Genomic DNA, 20,156 nt, shown 5'->3' with positions numbered 1-20,156 from the left:
GTCTTTTGCATTTCTTTACACTGCAAAGAATTTTAGTATTTACCACTTAGGTTCACCTCACAACCTCTGGCTCTATACCTAGTTACTAACACTTTTCTAATCTTCATTTAAAAAAGTGATTTGTAGCCTGTAAATATTAATATGATTCCTTCCCCCTACCCCCCGAAATTATTTGTGTATGCATCTGTATATATAAATACCCTACTAATTTTAATCTGGCTTACTTCAGGATTATTGTGTTTGTTGTGACTTTTCTTTAAAATTTTCAAACATAATGATAACCATGTTTTTAAACTTAGCCATAAGTGTCTCTCAGTGAAACTTAGTTCACAAGGAATCATAAATTACCTTTTTGAGCCCTCAGATATATTTCTTGAGTACTCTAATTTAAATTGTTATAATTGGATTCCATAATATTCTTTTCCATGCTCCTGATATATTAGAACTTCATATTATTGTCACTTCTTGAAAAAAGAAAAATTTCAGGAATTAAAGAGACATATTTCTTAAATTAAGAAAGTTCTTTTGAATATTCTTGACTTAGAGTTTTTATAAAAGAAAAAAATGAAAGCATACTCTGGATGTTAAAACAAATCATTTAAATAGTGCATTAAGTGGTTAAGGTGACAAGGCGTCTCGATCACTGTTTCTGCAATATTATCGTTAATGAATAACGACAATATAATTGGAAAATATTCTAAGATGCCTCACATATCCACTCTTTTAGAGGAAGAAAACAGACAAAACATATATAAAAGCAGAACAAATAAACCATTTACTCTAAAGCTCCGGCATTGTGGGCTCCTTTCCCCCCACATTTATGTATTTGCTTATGTGTATCACCCAGTGATTGTTCTCTCCGATAGGGTATGTGGCAGTCCCACAATGGTGACAACTGGTGCTCCTTCAACGTGCTGGATCATTTTGAGATTCAGCATCTTACACCATTTTAGCATTACTGCCTTTACGTTTGTATATCTAGTTGTAAGAAACCACTGATAGTGTTTTGTTCAAAAATGAAACACATTTCTGTTACTACATTTTTTTAGTGTCACATTGACTCTTTGATTTTTCAAAATTTGAATGATGTATAGACTAATTTGTTTCTTAATGCAATATAAGTATTTGCTCCTGTTTTCTAAATTCCTTACAAAATAAAAAGTTGATTCAGTTTGCATTTTTCTAAAATTATCTTTGCTGAAATGTTTTCTGCTGTTTATCTGAATTTGTTTACATTGGTGGTCATGTGAGCTCTTTGTTTATTTTAAAATTCTGGCAATTTGCTACTCAAAATATACAGTTCTACTAAAAATATGTTCCTGAAGAAGCGTCTTAGTCTTTGATGGAATTCGTATTTGCCATAACACAGTAGGCTCTAGGGGAAACAATAGGGTCATGTGCTGGTTGGTATTTTACCACAGTGACACTCTTAAAATGGACATGGGCATGTAGAATTAAATGATAATGGCTAAGTTCTCTCCAGCCTTTAAAGCACTTTATTATCATTTGACATATTTCATATCTTACTAGCATTGTACATTGGTGTTCAGCTGGCAGTCACAGTGTACCTGTGGCTCTCTTTGATCCTGCTTTGGAGACAGGCAGCCCTACCTGTACAGAGGTGTTTGTTTCTTTGAACAGAAGCAGCCCTTGAATACATGGAATTTACAGATCCCATGACGCCAGCAGTGGGGGCCTCTTCTAAGTAATACATTAGCATCTTAAGAATCACAAGCTAGGAAGCCAACCCTCCAGATTTATAATTTGGTTATTTGTGAGCTCTTTCCCTATGCTGCCTTGCTTTCTTTTATGAAACCGTCAGCTAACGTCCTTTCGTGGCAGATAACATAGTGTTTAAGATAGGAGCTGGGGGATGGTAGTTGACATGAGGTCCAGGGCCGTGGTAGGCAAACTGCGGCTCCAGAGCCACATGCGGCTCTTTGGCCCCTTGAGTGTCGGCCTGGGCAAGTCTATTTTGAAGAGGTGGCGTGAGAAGAAGTTTAAGTTTAAAAAATTTGCATCTCAAAAGAAATCTCAACCGTTGTACTGTTGATATTTGGCTCTGTTGACTAACGAGTTTGCTGACCACTGGTCTAGGGTAAAAAGCTATACTTTGTTTAGTGAAATGCTCTACTTGGTGCTTTCTAGAATACGATGGATGCCGAATTCTCAGGAGTTCTGAGTGGCTAGCACAGTGTGGTGCATGAAAATATTCTTCTTTGAGTTGAGACTGGAGCCACGAGGTCTTCACATTTTGGTACATAATTTTAAATAAGAATTGAGTCTATTGACAGTTTGTTATACTTTCTGCTTCTGGCCCGAAAAGCTGAAGTTCATGTTTTAAAAAGATGTGGATGTTAAAAAAAAAATGTTTAAAAACAGATGAAGAGAAAGAAAAATAATAAATGAGTAAGTCTGGAAGGGTAGAGAGGCTGTCTTAACTTTTTGTTCTCTTTAGGTGTTGTAACCATCAGAACACCTTAATAAAATCTCAGTCAAGTGGGGCCTTTAACTTGGAATCAAACATCGTTATACACACTGCTTAATAAAGCATACATTCTTCTCTTAGGCTAGCTCTCCGGAGTTAATGATAGCTACATTTCCTTCACTAAAGATTCCCTGACATGTTAGCAATTGCAGATATTTGGTATAAGATTATAAGTTCTATATCAACTTACAACTTCCCTCAGGCAGGAATCCAAGTAGAAATGTGAAGAAAAAATGTAAATAAATGTATTATTTGCAAAATTCCTAAAATAATAGTGGTCTCACCTTTTTAGTGTCTTATGGCTTAGCTGGTGTAATGTGTATGCTAAGTACATACTGTCAGATCACATGACTGGTGAGGAATTTACTTTTGATTCTTTTTCTTGACCTTGTTCTCTTCTCCAAATATGGCATCAGCTTAAGAGTTCATGATTTTGAAGCTCGAGCCCTTAAGAAATTTTTAACGTGCCCTGGCAGGGTAGCTAAGTTGACTAGAGTATCTTCCTGATACACCAACATTGCAGTTGGATCCCTGGTCAGGGCACATACAAGTCAACCAATGAATACATCAGTAAGTGGAACAACAACTTGATGTTTTTCTCTCTCTCTAAAATCAATAAAAATAAAAAATAAACCACTTTAAGTGTGCATTAACCTTGTTCTGTTGCAGAGGGAAAACTATTAAATGAAGGAGAAAGTTTGAACCCTTTTGGAGAACTGTGAGTCAGAATTACTCTCTCAGATATTGTTTAGCATTTTTATAAAAGTTTCAGAATTTTAAAAAAGCTAATCATTTTTGGTATTTGGAAAAACCTGGTAGTGCATATTTTGAACATTAGTCCCCTTTTACAGTTTTGCCTATTATAAAGAACATGTGAGGATTCGGTATGCAAAATGTAATCTTTGTCCACAGAAAAAGCATATCATTTGAACTTGGCACTTTGTAGTAGATAGATTTTAGCAGCCTATTAACTCTAGGCACTTCTAGCAGCCTTGGATATTAAAGTGCCCTTTGCCATTATTTCTGAATTCCTAGGAGGCTCTTGGGTGCTTGGGTCCAGCCAGTGCAAAGATCTTTGAAGGCAGTATTTCCTCTCCATGCCTTTGCCTAAGGGAACCTTCTGGGAGCTGAGATTCCCAGAACTATACTGTGGACTTTGGAAAAGAGTCCACTTCATCCCCCCAGCCATCCTAGGGCCCAAGTGTCAGATTTGGAAAGCACAGAGGAGTGAATGCCTGGGAACTTCAAAGAGAACACAAGTTCCTCTGTAACTTTTTATTGGTCTGGTGTGCTATTATAGGTATGTCTGGGGTGGTAATGCTTCTGTGATACACATTCAAGTTTGAAAACCACTGGTAATCTTCCGTTTCTTTGTTGAATTTTGACTTGCTGTGATACAAAACAGTGGTCTCCAAAATGGGGCACATATATAAAAAGCCATTGGAAAGCAGGATGAATATTACAAAATATAATGTGTATAATATTTTGTTACAATATTGGTATACCTGTTCATATACACAATTAAAAATAAATTCACATATATGGGAGATACTTGGATCTTAGGCAAGTTGCTTAAATGCTTTAAAAGCTTCATTTTTTTTTTTTCATATATAAAATGGGGATATAATACCTATTTTTCAGGGTTGTGAAGATGAGATGAAATTTTATACATAAAAGCCTAGTAATTGACCGTCTGACCATTCAACTGTTTGCCTGGTAGCTATGATGCACAGTGACCACCAGGGGGCAGACTCTCTGGCCAGTAGAGGAGGGAGTCTGATTCCTTGTGAAATCAGCCATGGGTTAGGTTGCTGCTGGGGCACTGTTGGCCCCGAATCTGCTTCACCTGCACCCTGGACCCAGAGATTGGTTTTGGCCTGATCCCTGCAGGCCAGGCTGAGGGAACCCACTGGTGCACAAATCTGTGCAATGGGCCTCTAGTTACACAGAAAGCCTTAAAGCATAGAAATACAGTGCCTGGTGTATGATAAGCATTCAATAAATACTGGCACTGGCTGGTGTGGCTCAGTTGGGCATTGTCCCATGTACCAAAAGGTCACTGGTTCGATTCCTGGTCAGGGCACATGCCTAGGCTTCCAGTTCAGCCCCCATTTGGAGGCAACCAATCACTGTTTTCCACATTAATGTTTCTCTAAAAATAGTTTAAAAATAAAAAATAAATATTGACACCTATTACACTGGGTAAATGTGCTTTCTTATGCTGTCTTTCAATATTGCTATACCTTTCACTATTGTTATAAGTTGTATACCTAGTAAAGAGAATCAGTGGCTACTGATAAACTAAAATCTAGAAAGTGAGATTAATTTTTTTGTATTTGTATTTTTCTGTTCAAATGAAATTATTTAAGCACAGTTGTTGCCTCCTTTGAGAAGTCTAGGGGCAGCCAGCTCTCAGCTCTAGACAAATTCCTTTTATGGCCTACCTTTTACTTAACTATCACTCAAAAATTTTATTAACTGATGACTTATCTATATGATCTAGCTCAGCGTTTTTCAACCGCTGTTCCACGGCACACTAGTGTGCCGTAGGTGCAGACAAGACAAGAATTTTATAATTTTTCACTATTTTGTTTACTTAATATTTCATAATAAAGTAATTATAAAATACTTTCTTTGTGTTTATTTGATTCCTATTCAAGAGAATTACTTTATATATAGTCAATATAGGCACAGAGTTAAATTTTTTAACATTTTCTAATGGTGGTGTGCCTCGTGATTTTTTTCATGAAACAAGTGTGCCTTTGCCCCCAAAAAGGTTGAAAAACACTGATCTAGCTTACTCTAGGGCCAGGCTGAAACTGTTGGAGAAGGAATGAAAAATGTTGGGTTGTATTACAAGGGTGTACACTTTTGAGAAGAAATGGGAAATAAATAAAATAGTTTGGCATTTAAAAGTGTGCTCTTGTTGCAATTGAAGTGATGATAAAGGGCTATGCACTTGAAAAACCTCTACCTTCAGAACTAGTACATTGTACCTATATTAAGCTCCTCATTAAGACAAGCCTGAGATAATTATCAGAAAACACCAGGTCATTGCATTGAATGTTATTCTGATTATCTGAGTGTTTGTTTACCTCACCAAATGTAAACTTACTGAGATCAGGGACCATGTTCTGCATCCCTAGTACCTTGCATTTAATTAATACCTGTTGAATTGACTAGTCACTTGTCCACTGTCATACAGCTACTAGGTAGACCAAGGATTAAAATTCACATCTATCTTCACCTATTTCACAGTCTCACAAGAAGGACATCTTCATTTCACACATACAAAAACTTTTTGAAAGAACAGTGATTTGCCCCAAAGTGCTATAGGAGTTAAATGGCAAAAAGGCATTCAAACCCAGGAATATCTGATTTCTGTTACACTCTGGCTACTCCATTGAACTTGCAAATCATTTGACTTTGTTAATGCAAAAGTTTCTGTTTCTTACGTGGTTTTATGTACAAATGCCACTTCAGGTAAAAGTTTAGAATTGGGGGGTCTGGAATAGTCACGATAGCAATATGGGACCGTGGTCTGCAAATTGCGACTCAAGAGAGACATGTGGCTCTTTGGCCCCCCGAGTGTGGCTCTTCCACAAAATACCACAGCCTGGGCGAGTCTATTTTGAAGAAGTGGCGTTAGAAGAAACAAGTTTAAAAATTTGACTCAAAATAAATTTCAATCGTACTGTTGATATTTGGCTCTGTTGACTCATGAGTTTGCCAACCACTGGTATGATGAAATTACAAAGCATTTTCAAATTCCACTTCAAAAATAAAGAAACTGTGCTTAAGAGAAAACATTTTAAAAAGTGTTTTGGAAGGATACGTAATATGCCCTAAAATGTGTATGCATTTTAGCTATTTCATATATTGAAACTATTCCTTTTCTGTATAAACAATACTACGTGTTTCCCTGAAAATAAGACATCCTCCGAAAATAAGACCTAGTGCGTGGAAAGATAAGACATCCCCTGAAAATAAGACCTAGCGCAACTTTGGGAGAAAAAATTAATATAAGACACTGTCTTATTTTTGGGGAAACGGTAGTATGACCAATCTTGTTTTCTAGTATCCTATCTAATAAAGAAGGAATATGCAAATTGACCATCATGCTATAACAAGATGGCTGTGCCCACAGCAGAGGCTGTGCCCACAAGCAATCAGTAGGGACCTGAGGCTGTGTGGCAATGGGCTGGCAAGAGGACCTGAGGCAGTGCCCCCAGACTGGCGGGGCTTGATGGGGGTGGGGCTAGCTGGTCCTGGGTCTTATGCAATTTCAAGGCACACATGGGTGGGTGGGGACTTCACTCTGGTTCCCATAGCTGGCCTCATACTCTGACAGGAGGGAGATTTTCATATACATTTTACTAGTTTTCTTTCATCTCTGACACTTCTATTATAGAGAAAGGGCTAATAGCAATATTAAAATATTTCCTCTAATTCCCCTTTAATGTACATGAATTTCTTGCACTGGGTCACTAGTTTTTATAATAGTTAAAATGATATTTAGAATCAAGTTATCAAAATCTGCCTGCAGAAAATGAATGGGTTTACCCGTTTCTTTGTTTTGATTTTTAGAGAAGGGAGAAACATTGTCAGACCCAAACATCAATTGGCTGCCTCCTGAAACCTGGGCATGAGGCCTGACCTGAATTGGCAACCTCCTGGTGCGTGGGAGAACACTCCACCAATTGAGTCACACCGGCCAGGCCCTGGCCAGGCAATCCTCAAATATTCTTGATTGCTTAGGCAAAAAGGACAGGCACCCGCCTCTAGCCTCTGCACTTCCTAATAATGTGTCTTCCTCTCAGCAGCCTTCCTAATTCTGGATATAGGCCTTTCTGACATCTTTGCATTCCTGGAAGGAAGAGCTGGAGGAACTAATCCCATCTGCTAAGTGATTTGTATGGGGTGACTGATAAACCAGAAATCTCTACATTAAAAGGATGGGCGCGTTTGTAAGCAAATTGTCTCATTGTTCTTGTGATGTGGAATGAAGAATGGCAATTCTGAGGTCATGGATGTAAAAACTTTAAATTATAGTGTGTTCCACAAAATGAAGCTTTTCATTACCTCATAATCCTAGACCTGAGGGTCCAAGCACCACTTGTTACTTGAATACTTCCATTTTGTTTGGAGTGGAGGTCTCACTCTATACCTATCCATAAGTAACAAAGGGGCAGAGTCCTTTTAATATGCTTGAAGCAGCACCTAGCACAGTAAGACTACAATTTTTGTGCGAACAGCACTTAGAAGCACAGTTCCTCGAACATGACTGCTGGGTTCAAATCCTAACTCCATTAACCCTATAACCTATCACCGGTAGCATAGTTCCAGCATCACAGAATTTGGGTGAAAACCAACCCATGTACTTCCTTTTGTGGCGGGTTCCTCCAGCCCAGCTGCAGCCCACCGTCTGCACTGGAGTCAGTGGGGGGAGGGGGAGGAAAAGCAAAAAAAAAAAAAAAAAGCAAGCTCCCCACGACGCGCATGCGCACTCCGGCTTCCACGTTACCTTCCCCGAACTTGCGTGCCGGCCGTCGGCGGGAGATTGGATCTCGCGATGTGCGTGCGCCTGCGCGGTCCCTGCGAGCTCTCGCGCGCTCCGCCCCCACCCCCTCGCCGTCCGGGGCTGTATCGGCCTCTTCCTCCCGCGTCCGGGGCTGGACCTGAGCTGTGTCCGGGGCCGGGGCCGGGAGTCGCCCCCTCGCCGCCGCCGTCGCCGCTCCTGCTGCCTGCCCCTCCTCTGTCTCGGGCTCTGCGCGCCGTGCGGAGGCGGCGGGCTGGGAAGGGAGCGTCGCCGTGTGAGGTTCCCAGTCGATGGGCAGCCCCTGGGCGCACTGAGGGGCTGGGCTACTAGCGGCCGAGGTAGGTGGGCCCGCGGGGAGTCGTCTGCCCGCCGGGGGGTAGAGTCGGGGCGGAGGACGAGTGTTGAGGGGGAGGCGAGGAGGCGAGAACCGGGGCCTGCAGCCTGGCCAGGAGAGGTGTGGGACCCGCACACCTGGGCTCTGGCCTAGCCCGGAGCGAAAGGAGGGCCCTGGACGGAGCCTCGGCTCGGAGCCATGATTGGGGGGAACTTCCTCTTGCGGCGGGCGGGAGGGTTCATCCTTTCTTTTCCTCCGAGAGGTCAAAACCAGCAGCCCTCCCGCCCCCTGAACGAGAGCCTGCTGGCTCCGGCAGGGACATCTGAGTCGGGGGGCCTGTGGACTTGCACAGCGTGCAGAACTCCGGGTGCACGGACAGAGGGCGAGGGGCTTTGGGTATATGGAGGGTGCACATCCCTCTCTATGCTGTTGGGCGGGTATGGTCCGCAGAGTTGTTATTGCTGGTACATTCATAATCGCTTTCGGGCACAACAGGTGCTCCATTTCTGAATGCCTCTTGTTCACTGAGGTTTGTGGCTGCGGGAAACTGCGCTTTGGGGCGCAATGAAGGAGTAGGAAGAAGACAAAGGAGGCCGTTTTTTATGTTCTGTCCAGTGTCAGAACTTTCCTTGGGGGGCTGCATGCCTGGCTCCTGCCATCTGTTTTGGTCTTTGCTGAATAGACTTTGTGGGTGATTGAGGTGGGTGAGTCACAAGTTGATTTTCATTTAGAATTATAAAACCGTATGTGATTCTATATAATTGTTTGAAGCCAAGTGACCTGAAATAAATTTCTCTGATAATTATGTTGGATCTTTGGAAGAGAGCGGAACTTAGAAATTCTTGAAAGGAAGATTTTCTCCGAGGGTAGAAAGCTTCACGAATGTTTTGAAAGTTACTAAAAACATAATTCTTTTGTTTTTTTTAATGTACTTTATTGATTTTTTTTTTACAGAGAGGAAGGGAGAAAGAGAGTTAGAAACATCGATGAGAGAGAAACATCGATCAGCTGCCTCCTGCACACCCCCCACTGGGGATGTGCTGCACCCAAGGTACATGCCCTTGATCGGAATCGAACCCGGGACCCTCCAGTCTGCAGGCCGATGCTCTATCCAGTAAGCCAAACCGGTTAGGGCTAAAAACATAATTCTTTATGTTGGCAATAATGACCAACATGTTCAAGAGAAGGGTAAGGAATTATTTTGTACTAGAGGCCCAGGTTCACGAAATTTGTGTATGGCTGTGGTCCCTAGGCCTGGCTGATGATTGAAGTGTGTCTCTCCCTCTCCCTTCCATTCTCTCTAAAAATCAATGGAAAAATATCCTTGGTGAGGATTTAAATAAAATAAAAATAAAAAAGTTCACTGAATATACTTAACTATGACTAAATTATAATTTTTAAAGCATAAATCAGCCATCCTGAAGTTGTTTTACTGTGTGTTTAACCCCAGAAGTCTACTTTTTTAACGTGTATTTTTTTCCTCCCCAATGTTGGTTGTTATCTGAGTAAAGGATGCCTAACAGCATCTTGCCTCTAAAAGCATAAGGTAATGTGGGAGAATTTGAGATCTTGCATCCCAGCATATGCCATCAGTTTGGCTCAGATATACTCATAAATATTTTCAGCCTTGGCCGGTGTGGCTCTGTTGGTTAGGTGTCATCCCCTCCAGGTTTGGATTCTGATTCCTGATCAGAGCACATGCCCAGGTTTTGGGCTTGTCCCATCTAGTGGGTGTGCAGGAGGCAGCCGGTTATTGTGAGCTCACATAGATGTTTCTCTTGCTCCCTTTGCCTTTCTCGAAAAACAAAACAAAACAAAAAAAACACGTTTTTTTTTTTCTTTCAAAATAAAAGCCTAACAGAATGTAAGCTGAGATTCTATATATCCTGACTACTAATAGATGGCAAATGTTCTGATACATTAAGAGAAAATCAAGTTAAAGGAAGATCCAGAGAGAAGGTATTAGTAGCAACTTAAATTCATGAAACAGGCTGAAACTGGTTTGACTTAGTGGATAGAGCATTGGCCTGCGGACTGAAAGGAACCAGGTTCAATTCCGGTGAAGGACATGTACCTTGGTTGCTGGCACATCCCCGGTGGGGTGTGTGCCGGAGGCAGCTGGTGGATGTTTCTCTCTCATCGATGTTTTTAACTCTATCCCTCTCCCTTCCTTTCTGTAAAAAATCAATAAAATATATATATTTTTTAATCAATGAAACAGATTGTAGGGGAAAGTTTTCTTTTACTGGTTATGCTTTCTCTCCTGTGGAAGAGAATTTGGACCTTTACCTGTTTTTACTTGAGCTTTCCAGAAAGGTGATTTCTGAATCATAAAATTGTAAAAGGGGTCACTTTTTATCTTACAGCTAGAGGCCCAGTGCTCGAATTCATGCACGGGAGATTGGCTGGCCTGCCCATATTGGGGTCGATCAAGGCCTGGCCAGCTGGGGAGGGGCCATGGGTGATTGGCCTGGGGACCCTGCCCCTAATTGGGTTGGGGGGCTGTTTGAGTGCGGGACTGACCATGGGGAGGGGCTGCAGGAGGTTGGCCGACCATCCCTGCCCTCTATTGGGGTGGGGGTGCTATCAGAGGCATGGCCAGCCAGGGGTCAGGGCTGTGTGTCTATCATGGTGGGGGCGGGCTGATCATCGGTGGGGCTGGCAGGCGGGGGAAAGGCAGTAGGGAATTTGACCGGCCAGCTCTGCCTTTGATCAGGGTAGGAGAGTCCAGTAGTGGGCAGTACTTATTAAAGGATAATTTTGAGAATAATAACTGGGAAGAATGTTAAAAGAACATGCTTGAGCAGAGGAATAAGTAAAGCTGCAATGCTGGCCAGGGATCAGCTTCAGGGAACCACATAGAGAGCTCTTGGGTCAATGGGGGAAAAAGGAGACATATGTACCTGATGGGGCCAGTTTGCTAGCCAGAGTGGGTGTCATAGCGACTGTTACGGTGTTACAATTGCTGGCCTTTTATATATATATATAATCTTCTGCTTAAAAGTCTTGAGTATGGCCGGGACCGGTTTGGCTCAGTGGATAGAACGTCGGCCTGTGGACTGAAAGGTCACGGGTTTGATTCCGGTTGAGGGCATTTACCTTGGTTGCGGGCACATCCCCAGTAGGGGGTGTGCAAGAGGCAGCTGATCGATGATTTTCTCTCATCGATGTTTCTAACACTATCCCTCTCTTCCTTTCTGTGAAAAATCAATAAAATATATTAAAAAAAAAAAAAAAAGTCTTGAGTATGTTTCTCTTTGTATTTGTTGTTGGTCTCTACTCTAACTTTATTGGAATTAAACTAGCGTTTTGATTCCTATCTAATGCCTGTGTATATTTCTCAATTAGTTTATAACTTAATGGAGAGAGGAATGTGGTTGGTCCCTTCACAAATCCCAATATTGGCTTTTCTTCAATTTAGAAAGCAAATTTATTTCACTTTATAGATGTTATCAACAGAAAGGTTTTGTAAAGGTTTGAAGAGGTAGGGGCTAAAGAGGTAAATAAAATCTTAAATAGAAATATTTTAAATTAAATTAAGTCCTGTATTGTCATTTTAGTATAGCTGAGTGATTCTCATTGTAGGGGGTGGATTTTGTCCCCCAGACACTGTCTGGGGAAATTTTTGGTTGTCAGAAATTGGGAAGGGGAAGAGGAGGGTGTAGCTATTAACATTTCTAAGTAGAAGCCATGGATGCTGTTAAGCATCTTAAAATGTACAGGACAACCCTTCACAACAAAGCATTACCTGACCCAAATAATAGTCATACTATTGAGAAACCCTGGTATAGTTTTATACTATACTAGAGGCCCAGTGCACAGATTCATGCATTGGTGGGGTCCCTCGGGCTGGCCTGTGCCCTCTCAAATCTGGAACCCCTTGGGGGATGTCTGACTGCCAGTTTTGCCCCGATCCCCAGGAATTGGGCCGAAACTGGCAGCTGGATATCCTCGAGGGGTGCAGTAGTAGGCAAAGTGGCAGGCAGCCTGGGAGGAGCCTGAGCCTGGGCGAGGCGCCACGCCGCTCCTGCTCACCCAGGCCCCGCTGCACCTGCCGCCGCCTCCGCTCCGCAGCACTGCCATGGAGGCGGGAGAGGCTTGCACAGCAGCAGCTTACTTGCCAGCTGTGAGCCCAGCATCTGATGCCTGTTGGTCAGCAGAGTGGTGCTCCCTCTATGGGTAGCGCCTGCATTGAGCATCTGCTCCTGGTGTTCAGTGTGTGTCATAGCGACCAGTCAACCAATTGTTAGACCTTTTGGTTCAGACGCTTAGGCTTTTATATATATAGGAGATTATATTGTTGGTTCTGAAGGCATGTTATCTGAATTTCTTTGGCTTTACCATTTCCTAATGTGTTGCTAAAGTCTGCCTCAGTTTCTGTAAAACAGAATTAGTAATAGTATGTTCCTCATAAAGTTGTGGTAATGATTAAATCAGATAATCTTCACAGTGTCAACCTTATTACCTGACACATAGAAAATGCTCAAAAACTGTTAACTTTCAGCTAATATTAATATATTTTGCTTTCCTTACTTAACTGAAATTAGAAATTGAGTTAGTGGGAATTAATAACCTAGTTCTCATTATATCCTTGGGGAATGAGTGAGTAATTACTCTTTTTAATATTTGTGTTCAGTTAGGTCATTCTTGTTTTATGTTCTCAAGTCTGTAAGACATCTGCCATAAACAAATAGCTTCTCATTGTTGATGTTTTTCCTTCATAGTTAAGACTTTAAGCCAACTGGCCAACAGCTCTGTATCTGTTGAGTCTCAGCAAATATTTAGTAATATAGCAGAATTCAATTCTGTGACTTGATTCCCATTACCTTTTGCCTTTATAAAATGAAATAAATTTACAGTGGTTTTGACTTACATTAATTATCTGTTCTTACAGCCTCTGGGAGTAGTTATTTTTATGAGGTTTTGGTGCAGTATTGCACATACAAAGGGTAAGGAAAGAATCTAACAACTTGAGGCTAGGCCTTCAGATACATTTGAGACTATTTTTCTAAATGAATTGGAAACCATATATTTATCTTTTTTCTCTAAACTTATTTTCTGTGTGTCTAAACAATAAGGGCTGTCTTGTTATGGTGATGGTTTAATGCAGTCTTTACAAAGAGAAAAACATCACAGGGATGTCCTCACAGACAAAACAGACTGGTCTGTTTGTTAATAAGTCATAGGGCTCTTTAGGGGAAAAGATCCATGCCATATTTATGATCAAGAGAGAAAGCAGTGTTGTACATTCAACTTTTTGTATTGATAATCCTACCATTTTACTATGGTTGTTACCCATCCTATCTAATAAAAGAGTAATATGCAAATTAACCACCACTCCACTATACCCACAAGCCATGCCCACCAGCCAATCAGGAGCAAGTATGCACATTAACCCAACCAAAATGGATGCAGGCATGGAACAAGCAGGAGGCTTGGGTTTCCCTGGAAATGGAGGAAGCCAAGCTTTCCACACACCCTGGCTGGCCTAGGCCTCCACTCAAGGCTACAAAGTTTCAATTATAGACAATAAATACATCCCAACAAAAATGGCAGCAGCCACAGAGCTAGAGAGAGCAGGAGGCTTGAGTTGCCCCTGGCGATGGAGGAAGCCAATCTTTCCCCACGCCCTGGCCAGCCTAGGCCTCCACTCAAGGCTACAAAGTTTCAATTATAGACGATAAATAAATCCCAACAAAAATGGCTGTGGCCATGGAGCAAGCAGGAGGCTTGGCTCCGCTCAGGGGTACAAAGTTTCAATTATAGAAGATAAATAAATCCCAGATACCAGAGCCTCCGCTTGGGTTGCCAGGGGATGTGGCTGGCCTGCAAACCACCTCAGGCCCCTTGCCTAGGCAGCCCCATACCCAAAGGGAACCCGCACCCTGATCCAGGACACCCTTCAGGGCAAACCAGCTGGCCCCCATCCATTCACCAGGCCTCTATCCTATCTAATAAAAGTAATATGCAAATTGATCATCACTCCAACACACAAGATGGCTGCCCCTATGTGGTCAAAGATGGCTTTCCCCATGTGGACACAAGATGGCCGCCACAAGATCCAGTAGGGGAGGACAGTTGGGAGGGACCAGGCCTGCAAGGGAGGACAGTTAGGGGCAAACAGGCTGGCAGGGGAGTGGTTAGGGAGTGGTCAGGCTGGCAGGCAGAAGCAGTTAGGGGCAATCAGGAAGGCAGTCAGGCAAACAATTGGGAGCCAGCAGTCCTGGATTGTGAGAGGGATTTCCCAGATTGGAGAGGGTGCAAGCTGGGCTGAGGGACACACCCTCGAGCACGAATTTCATGCACCAGGCCTCTAGTAGTGTAATATAAGTCTCAGTTGTTGGTATAAATGTTCACTCATTCTAGCTAATGGAAACGTTTGTTTACTCTCTATATTGGTACTGCCTCCTGTTTGAATAGAGTCATTTGAAGAGAGTCAATATGTTTGATCAAGAGATTGCATTCATTGTTTGGCACATTCCACCTTTTGTAAAGTATAATATACACTCAGGATGTGTATAAATAATAAATTGTAATCTGGAAACTGGCCAGATCAGAAGTATACATGTGAGAAGTATAATAAAAGGCCAAAGGGAAACAAACTGCAGGGAAAAACAACAACATCATGTTGATAAGAGTTCTTGTCTTTACTATTACCTTTTTGGGGTTTAATGATCTAGAAGAAAAGAGAATATAAACTATATAGGTATATAGAATATGTCCCTACAGGATATAAAATATATTCCTACAGAACATAACAGATTTACTTTCTACCTGTATACTTTCAGTTCCTAAGCAGAGAACATTAACCTATTAAATCAGTATTATAGTTGAGTTTGTATGGCATGATTAAATTGAGAAAAACAGTATCTTTGAATCTGCTGATGTGTGTTTGTTTATAAGTGGTCTGGAGTCCTGCCTGTTAGCCTAATTTTAGGTTTCCTGCGTAGTTGTTGGAAGACAGACTATTTTCCCACTGAAAGCTGTCATACAGATATATATTTGTGTATGTATACTTACGCATATTTGTTTTATTTTTTATTTTTGGTAGAAAATGATGCATCCTGTTGCCAGCACTAATCCGGCTTTCTGTGGGCCTGGCAAGCCTTCCTGCCTTAACGAAGATGCCATGAGAGCTGCTGATCAGTTTGACATATATTCCTCCCAGCAAAGCAAATATAGCCACACAGTCAGCCACAAACCAATGGTTTGTCAGAGGCCAGACCCGTTAAATGAAACGCACTTGCAGACTACAAGTGGCAGAAGCTTAGACGTAAAAGATGAACTAAAGAAAAAGAAAAATCTGAATCGATCTGGTAAGCGTGGCCGGCCTTCTGGAACCACCAAATCCGCAGGATACCGGACCAGCACAGGCAGACCCCTGGGAACCACCAAAGCGGCTGGATTTAAGACAAGTCCAGGCAGACCTTTGGGCACAACCAAAGCTGCGGGATACAAAGTCAGCCCAGGGAGACCTCCAGGTAGCATTAAAGCTCTATCCCGTCTTGCCGATCTTGGTTATGGCTGTGGCACTGCTGCTTTTCCTTACCCCATGATGCACAGCAGAGCCGTTCATGGGGTGGAGGAAACCAGCAGTGAGGTCAAGCCGCCCAATGAGTGAGTGAGGCCGGACAGGAGGGCCAGGCTTGGAGGAAGATGCTGAATAATTCCAAAGCTTCTAGGCTTTATTTTGACATACATGATTTTATGACCTGGGCTTTCCACATTTGTTTTCCTGTTTTTTTGTTTGTTTTTCCTGCTTTTGCTCAGAAACTGCCATAAGCTGACAGATGCACTCAGGGCACAAGCAGTGGCATTGAATTTGTACATAGATTCCAGTCTAACACCTGACTAAATCATTTTTGCTTTTCCTTTAGAGTTATGATTTTTGTCTCATACTTCATTACTACTTTTGGGCCATTCTAAATAGAAGCTTTATGTTCTAAAACAACAGAATCCATTATACCCATTAGTTTGTGAAGTAAGTCTACAAAATAAGAATGATAATATCTAAAGTATTTTTAACTGATGGAACAATGCAAACTAATGACTCACGATTATTTGAAGTATGTCTGTTAGTTTTAGTAACTTTTATTTTCATGGGCCACGACTCAGATATTTGTATGCTTTGGCATTCACATAGACTTCAGATGTTAAAATTTTTATTTTTAATGTTCTAGGTTTAGGCAGCTTATTTATTGATCTAAATGGCATTAACTGATTTAACCATTTGTTCTTAAAAGAATTATTTAATGTTTGCCTTTCAGCAATGATAGTCAGTGTCTTTTTTAATTGCCTAAGAGCATATATACCAAACACTACAAACAATTCAAACTTTTTAATAAAAACTGCACATTACATTTTTGGTGAAATACAGTGCATTCTGAGAATAGCATATGTAATATAATAGAAAAAGAAACATTCTTAAGGTTTGCATGGAACTGTGTTCACTACATTTTGCCTTTCATAGACTTAGTTGTAAAGCATTATGCTTAAAACATTTATTATTGTTGTTCATTTATTCAGAAATTTTTTTTTTTTCTGAGAAATTTTCCGTTGCATTAGCACTTACTGTGGATTCAGGTTTATATCTACCAAAGGACACAAACTGAATGGTAGACTGTAAAACTGCTATAAACAAAATGCAGTTTTCTGTCAGAATACAAATATTAAGAAATATATAGGAATCCATCTGTGCATGGAACATGTAAAAAATATGTGAGTTAGGATAATTAAACACCTAATTGTGGTGCCACTGAGCCCACACCCAAAATTTTTCCAGCAGTTTTTGCTTTAGAAGTAAGGTAGATGGAAAAGAAAAAAAAGTATTGGGTATAGTAGGGACAGAAGGAAATCTTCTTGACCCCTTTCTGAAAGTAATATTTTTTGTTGATATACATTTTATTTATCCTGAGTTTGGTCTGAATAAACTATTATAAACTTTGGATTTGAAAAAAATTCCACTGAACTTTAAAGTTACAATGTATGTATTTGTGGTTTAAAATGTCTTTGAGATTATAATGTAGATTTGCAGGACCCAAAAACTTTTAAAGTGATTAAAAGTTTAAAAAGGCACATATTGTGTTGTTTGGGCTTGCTCTCAGTTAATACAAACTCTGATTGCAAATGGATGTCATGTTTCGTACCTTTTTTATCAGGAAAAAAGCAGCAAGCCTTCAGGTGTTCCAGTGATGCCTGACACATGAGCTGGAGTTTATGCTGCTCTTTACAGTAAGAGGTGTTGCATTGTATGTGGGGACTGTGTGTGCACTGGCATCTAAGACAGTGACCTCAACAATTTCAGCTTTGCACAAACCATAGCGAACAATGTTGGGTGATTACATAAATCAGTTGCAACATTCTGGCAGCTAAATTGCTATAAGAAGCCTAAAGTATAAAATTTTAATAATTTACTCAGAACAGTATAACTTTTGACACACACAAATGCATACATCTTTATTCATATATTTACCCACTTTTATTATGTATCTGTCATTTAGCTACTTCTCAGATTGATGTTCAGCAGTTGGATGCTTACAAATCCTGTTTTGAGTTTCTGATAACAGTTGTTTAATTAAATATCCTACTGTAGAATAATATATACCACTGTCAAGGATTTGATTGCATGATATGTTTTTATATGTCCATTTGACATTGCCTTTCAGTTTATTTTGATTCCTGATTTTGTTATACATAACCTTCCCTTTCTCTCTGCCCTTTCCAACATTTATTCCCTCCCGTTTTCCCCATCCTCCAGCACATCTACTCAGTGGTGCTGTGCTGTGTGTCAGAAGGTAAAGCAGGTGTATTATTGTATACTGAATTTTTTTTATACATTTTAATGAAATGGTGAAATCAACTAAAGGAAGTATGTGCATAACAGTGTTTATTAGTATCAGGGGCTATGTCCCAGGTAAAAAAGGGGGCAAGTGGCTACAGCTGTGAATGGATAACATCAGTTAGAAAGCTGAATTTTCTGTTCATGGAGCAGTTACTTGGAGTATTAGATCCGTGTGCTGGTGAGCATCTATTGATTATACTTCCTTTTCTCCTTGTGAACAGTTTATTGATGCCATGCTGAAGAGAAAGACACATCTAAGTGATAACATCAAGTCTTAAACTAGAAAATATTTTTACTTATTTATACTCTAAAAACTACATTGTGCATCTTTTGTAACACTGTCTCTTGTCATGATAAACACTGAAATAGCATGTTAAAATGCCTATACTTTAATCAGTTGGGAAAAACTGGCCTTTTCGTCCCACTGTTATAATTGTTCCTTTGTTCCTTTAAAGGTAAATTGCTAATTTTATAATGTGTAATTCTCTTCACAAAATAGGTTTCACTATTCTGTATTAAAACTTGGTCAGAAAATGATCTGCTGTTCAAGTAAGTTTGCTTTACTTTTTCCTTTAAAAAATATTTTAACATGCCTTATTTATTATTCTTACATTAACCAATGAGCTAATGCAGATGAAATTTTCATTTTTTGACAAATACAACCTTGCATAATTAATCTTTAGTAGGGGATGATTTTGATACTATCTTTGGAGTTTTGCACTGGATATTAAAAAATACTGGCATGTTGTGTTGGAAGAAAAGTATCTGCTTAGTATTTAATATTTGGGGACATTTTTAAAATCAGTGTTTCAATCAGACTAAAAAATTCTTTATTTTTATTTACTTTTTAAAAGAAATACGTTCAAGTAATAAAAGAAATATTCATTCCAAACTGATGTTTGTGTGAATTTACATGTATATTTTCATGAAGTAAGAATAGAGTTTTAGTTAAGGAAGAAAAAAATTATCTGAAACCATTTATTAGGTTAAAGGTAATCCATCCAGTGAAAGGAAAATCAGTGTATGAGTTAAAGAGGAAAAAAAACTAACCTTCTCTTTTATATTTTAAGAAGCTTTAGAAGAACAATTCAGGGGATGTTGACTGTAACTGCTACTCTGTCAGTCATTGTCTCTATATGAGCAACATGTTAAGATCCCTTTATGGTAAAATAGAAGAACTCACAGCAGTTGTTAAAAACATGTTTTCCTTGGACATAAAATATTTTGATGCTTTAGGTTTCTGTTTTTATTATAGCTCAACTATATCCTATTAAACTCTAGGATGTATCTAAACCTTTGCTTTTCCTCCATCACCCCCGAGTAGATAAATATGTGCTCTCACATATAATGTATTTAATTTTTGGAAAACTTCATGCTATAGTAAATCAAGTGTGTGATTTATAGTAATCAGACCACTTTGATTCTTTAAGCTTCACAGGTTCCTTTTTCCACAGATAATTACAGAGAAAATAATTACCAATTAACTGATATAAGCACGTTGTCCTCTGCTGTAAAAAGTCTGAATAGATACTGTGTATGTTTTTATGTCCATGAACTTGAGCTACTCATGTGCAATTGTGTGTATGGGAATGGAGTAGTGTTCATGATTTGTATCTACATCATCATATGGATGTATATTTATTAATAAAGTCATTACTTTAAAACCAACTATGTTTACTACTCTATTTCTGTAAGTAGGGAAATGGTAAATAGTACCATTCTTTTATGACCATGGATCTTGTACTTTCCTGGAATCTCCTCTACACTAGCTAAAGATGGAATAGTTGGAGCATATTTGTGTATTTGTAATGTAAAATTTAACTTATAAATGGATCTTTTTTTTCTTTGTTATTGTCTTTTTGATAGTAGCCCTTCTAACAGGTGTTGGACTTAATCTTAAATGTAGAGAACTTACTATTTAAGTAAAAAACCACTTTAATTAGTAATTTTTCCA

The 20,156-nt window shown here is 40.0% G+C and overlaps 1 protein-coding gene across 2 annotated transcripts; it reads left to right on the top strand.

The window, feature by feature from the left end:
- The first annotated feature begins 8,120 nt into the window (after nt 1-8,120).
- Nucleotides 8,121-19,870, top strand: LOC311623994 (UPF0461 protein C5orf24 homolog). 2 transcript variants are annotated; one of them, XM_084886749.1, is made up of 3 exons: nt 8,121-8,365; nt 15,413-15,842; nt 17,520-19,870. In XM_084886749.1, the coding sequence occupies exons 2-3, from the start codon at nt 15,416-15,418 to the stop codon at nt 17,558-17,560; spliced, it is 468 nt and encodes a 155-aa protein (XP_084742875.1). In that variant the 5' UTR covers nt 8,121-8,365; nt 15,413-15,415; the 3' UTR covers nt 17,561-19,870. The 2 variants fall into 2 exon arrangements, with proteins under 2 accessions (XP_084742875.1, XP_084742874.1); XM_084886748.1 differs by having other exon boundaries at nt 15,413-19,870.
- Nucleotides 19,871-20,156: the final 286 nt, after the last annotated feature.

The sequence above is a fragment of the Pipistrellus hanaki genome, assembly GCF_964339955.1.
Source record: "Pipistrellus hanaki genome assembly, chromosome: 5".
Taxonomy (NCBI): Eukaryota; Metazoa; Chordata; class Mammalia; order Chiroptera; family Vespertilionidae; genus Pipistrellus; species Pipistrellus hanaki.
This window is presented reverse-complemented; position numbering and strand designations above follow the sequence as displayed.

What these genes read in the sequence shown, in the direction of transcription:
- LOC311623994 (XM_084886748.1), top strand. Translation starts at nt 15,416, where the DNA reads ATGATGCATCCTGTTGCCAGCACTAATCCGGCTTTCTGTGGGCCTGGC.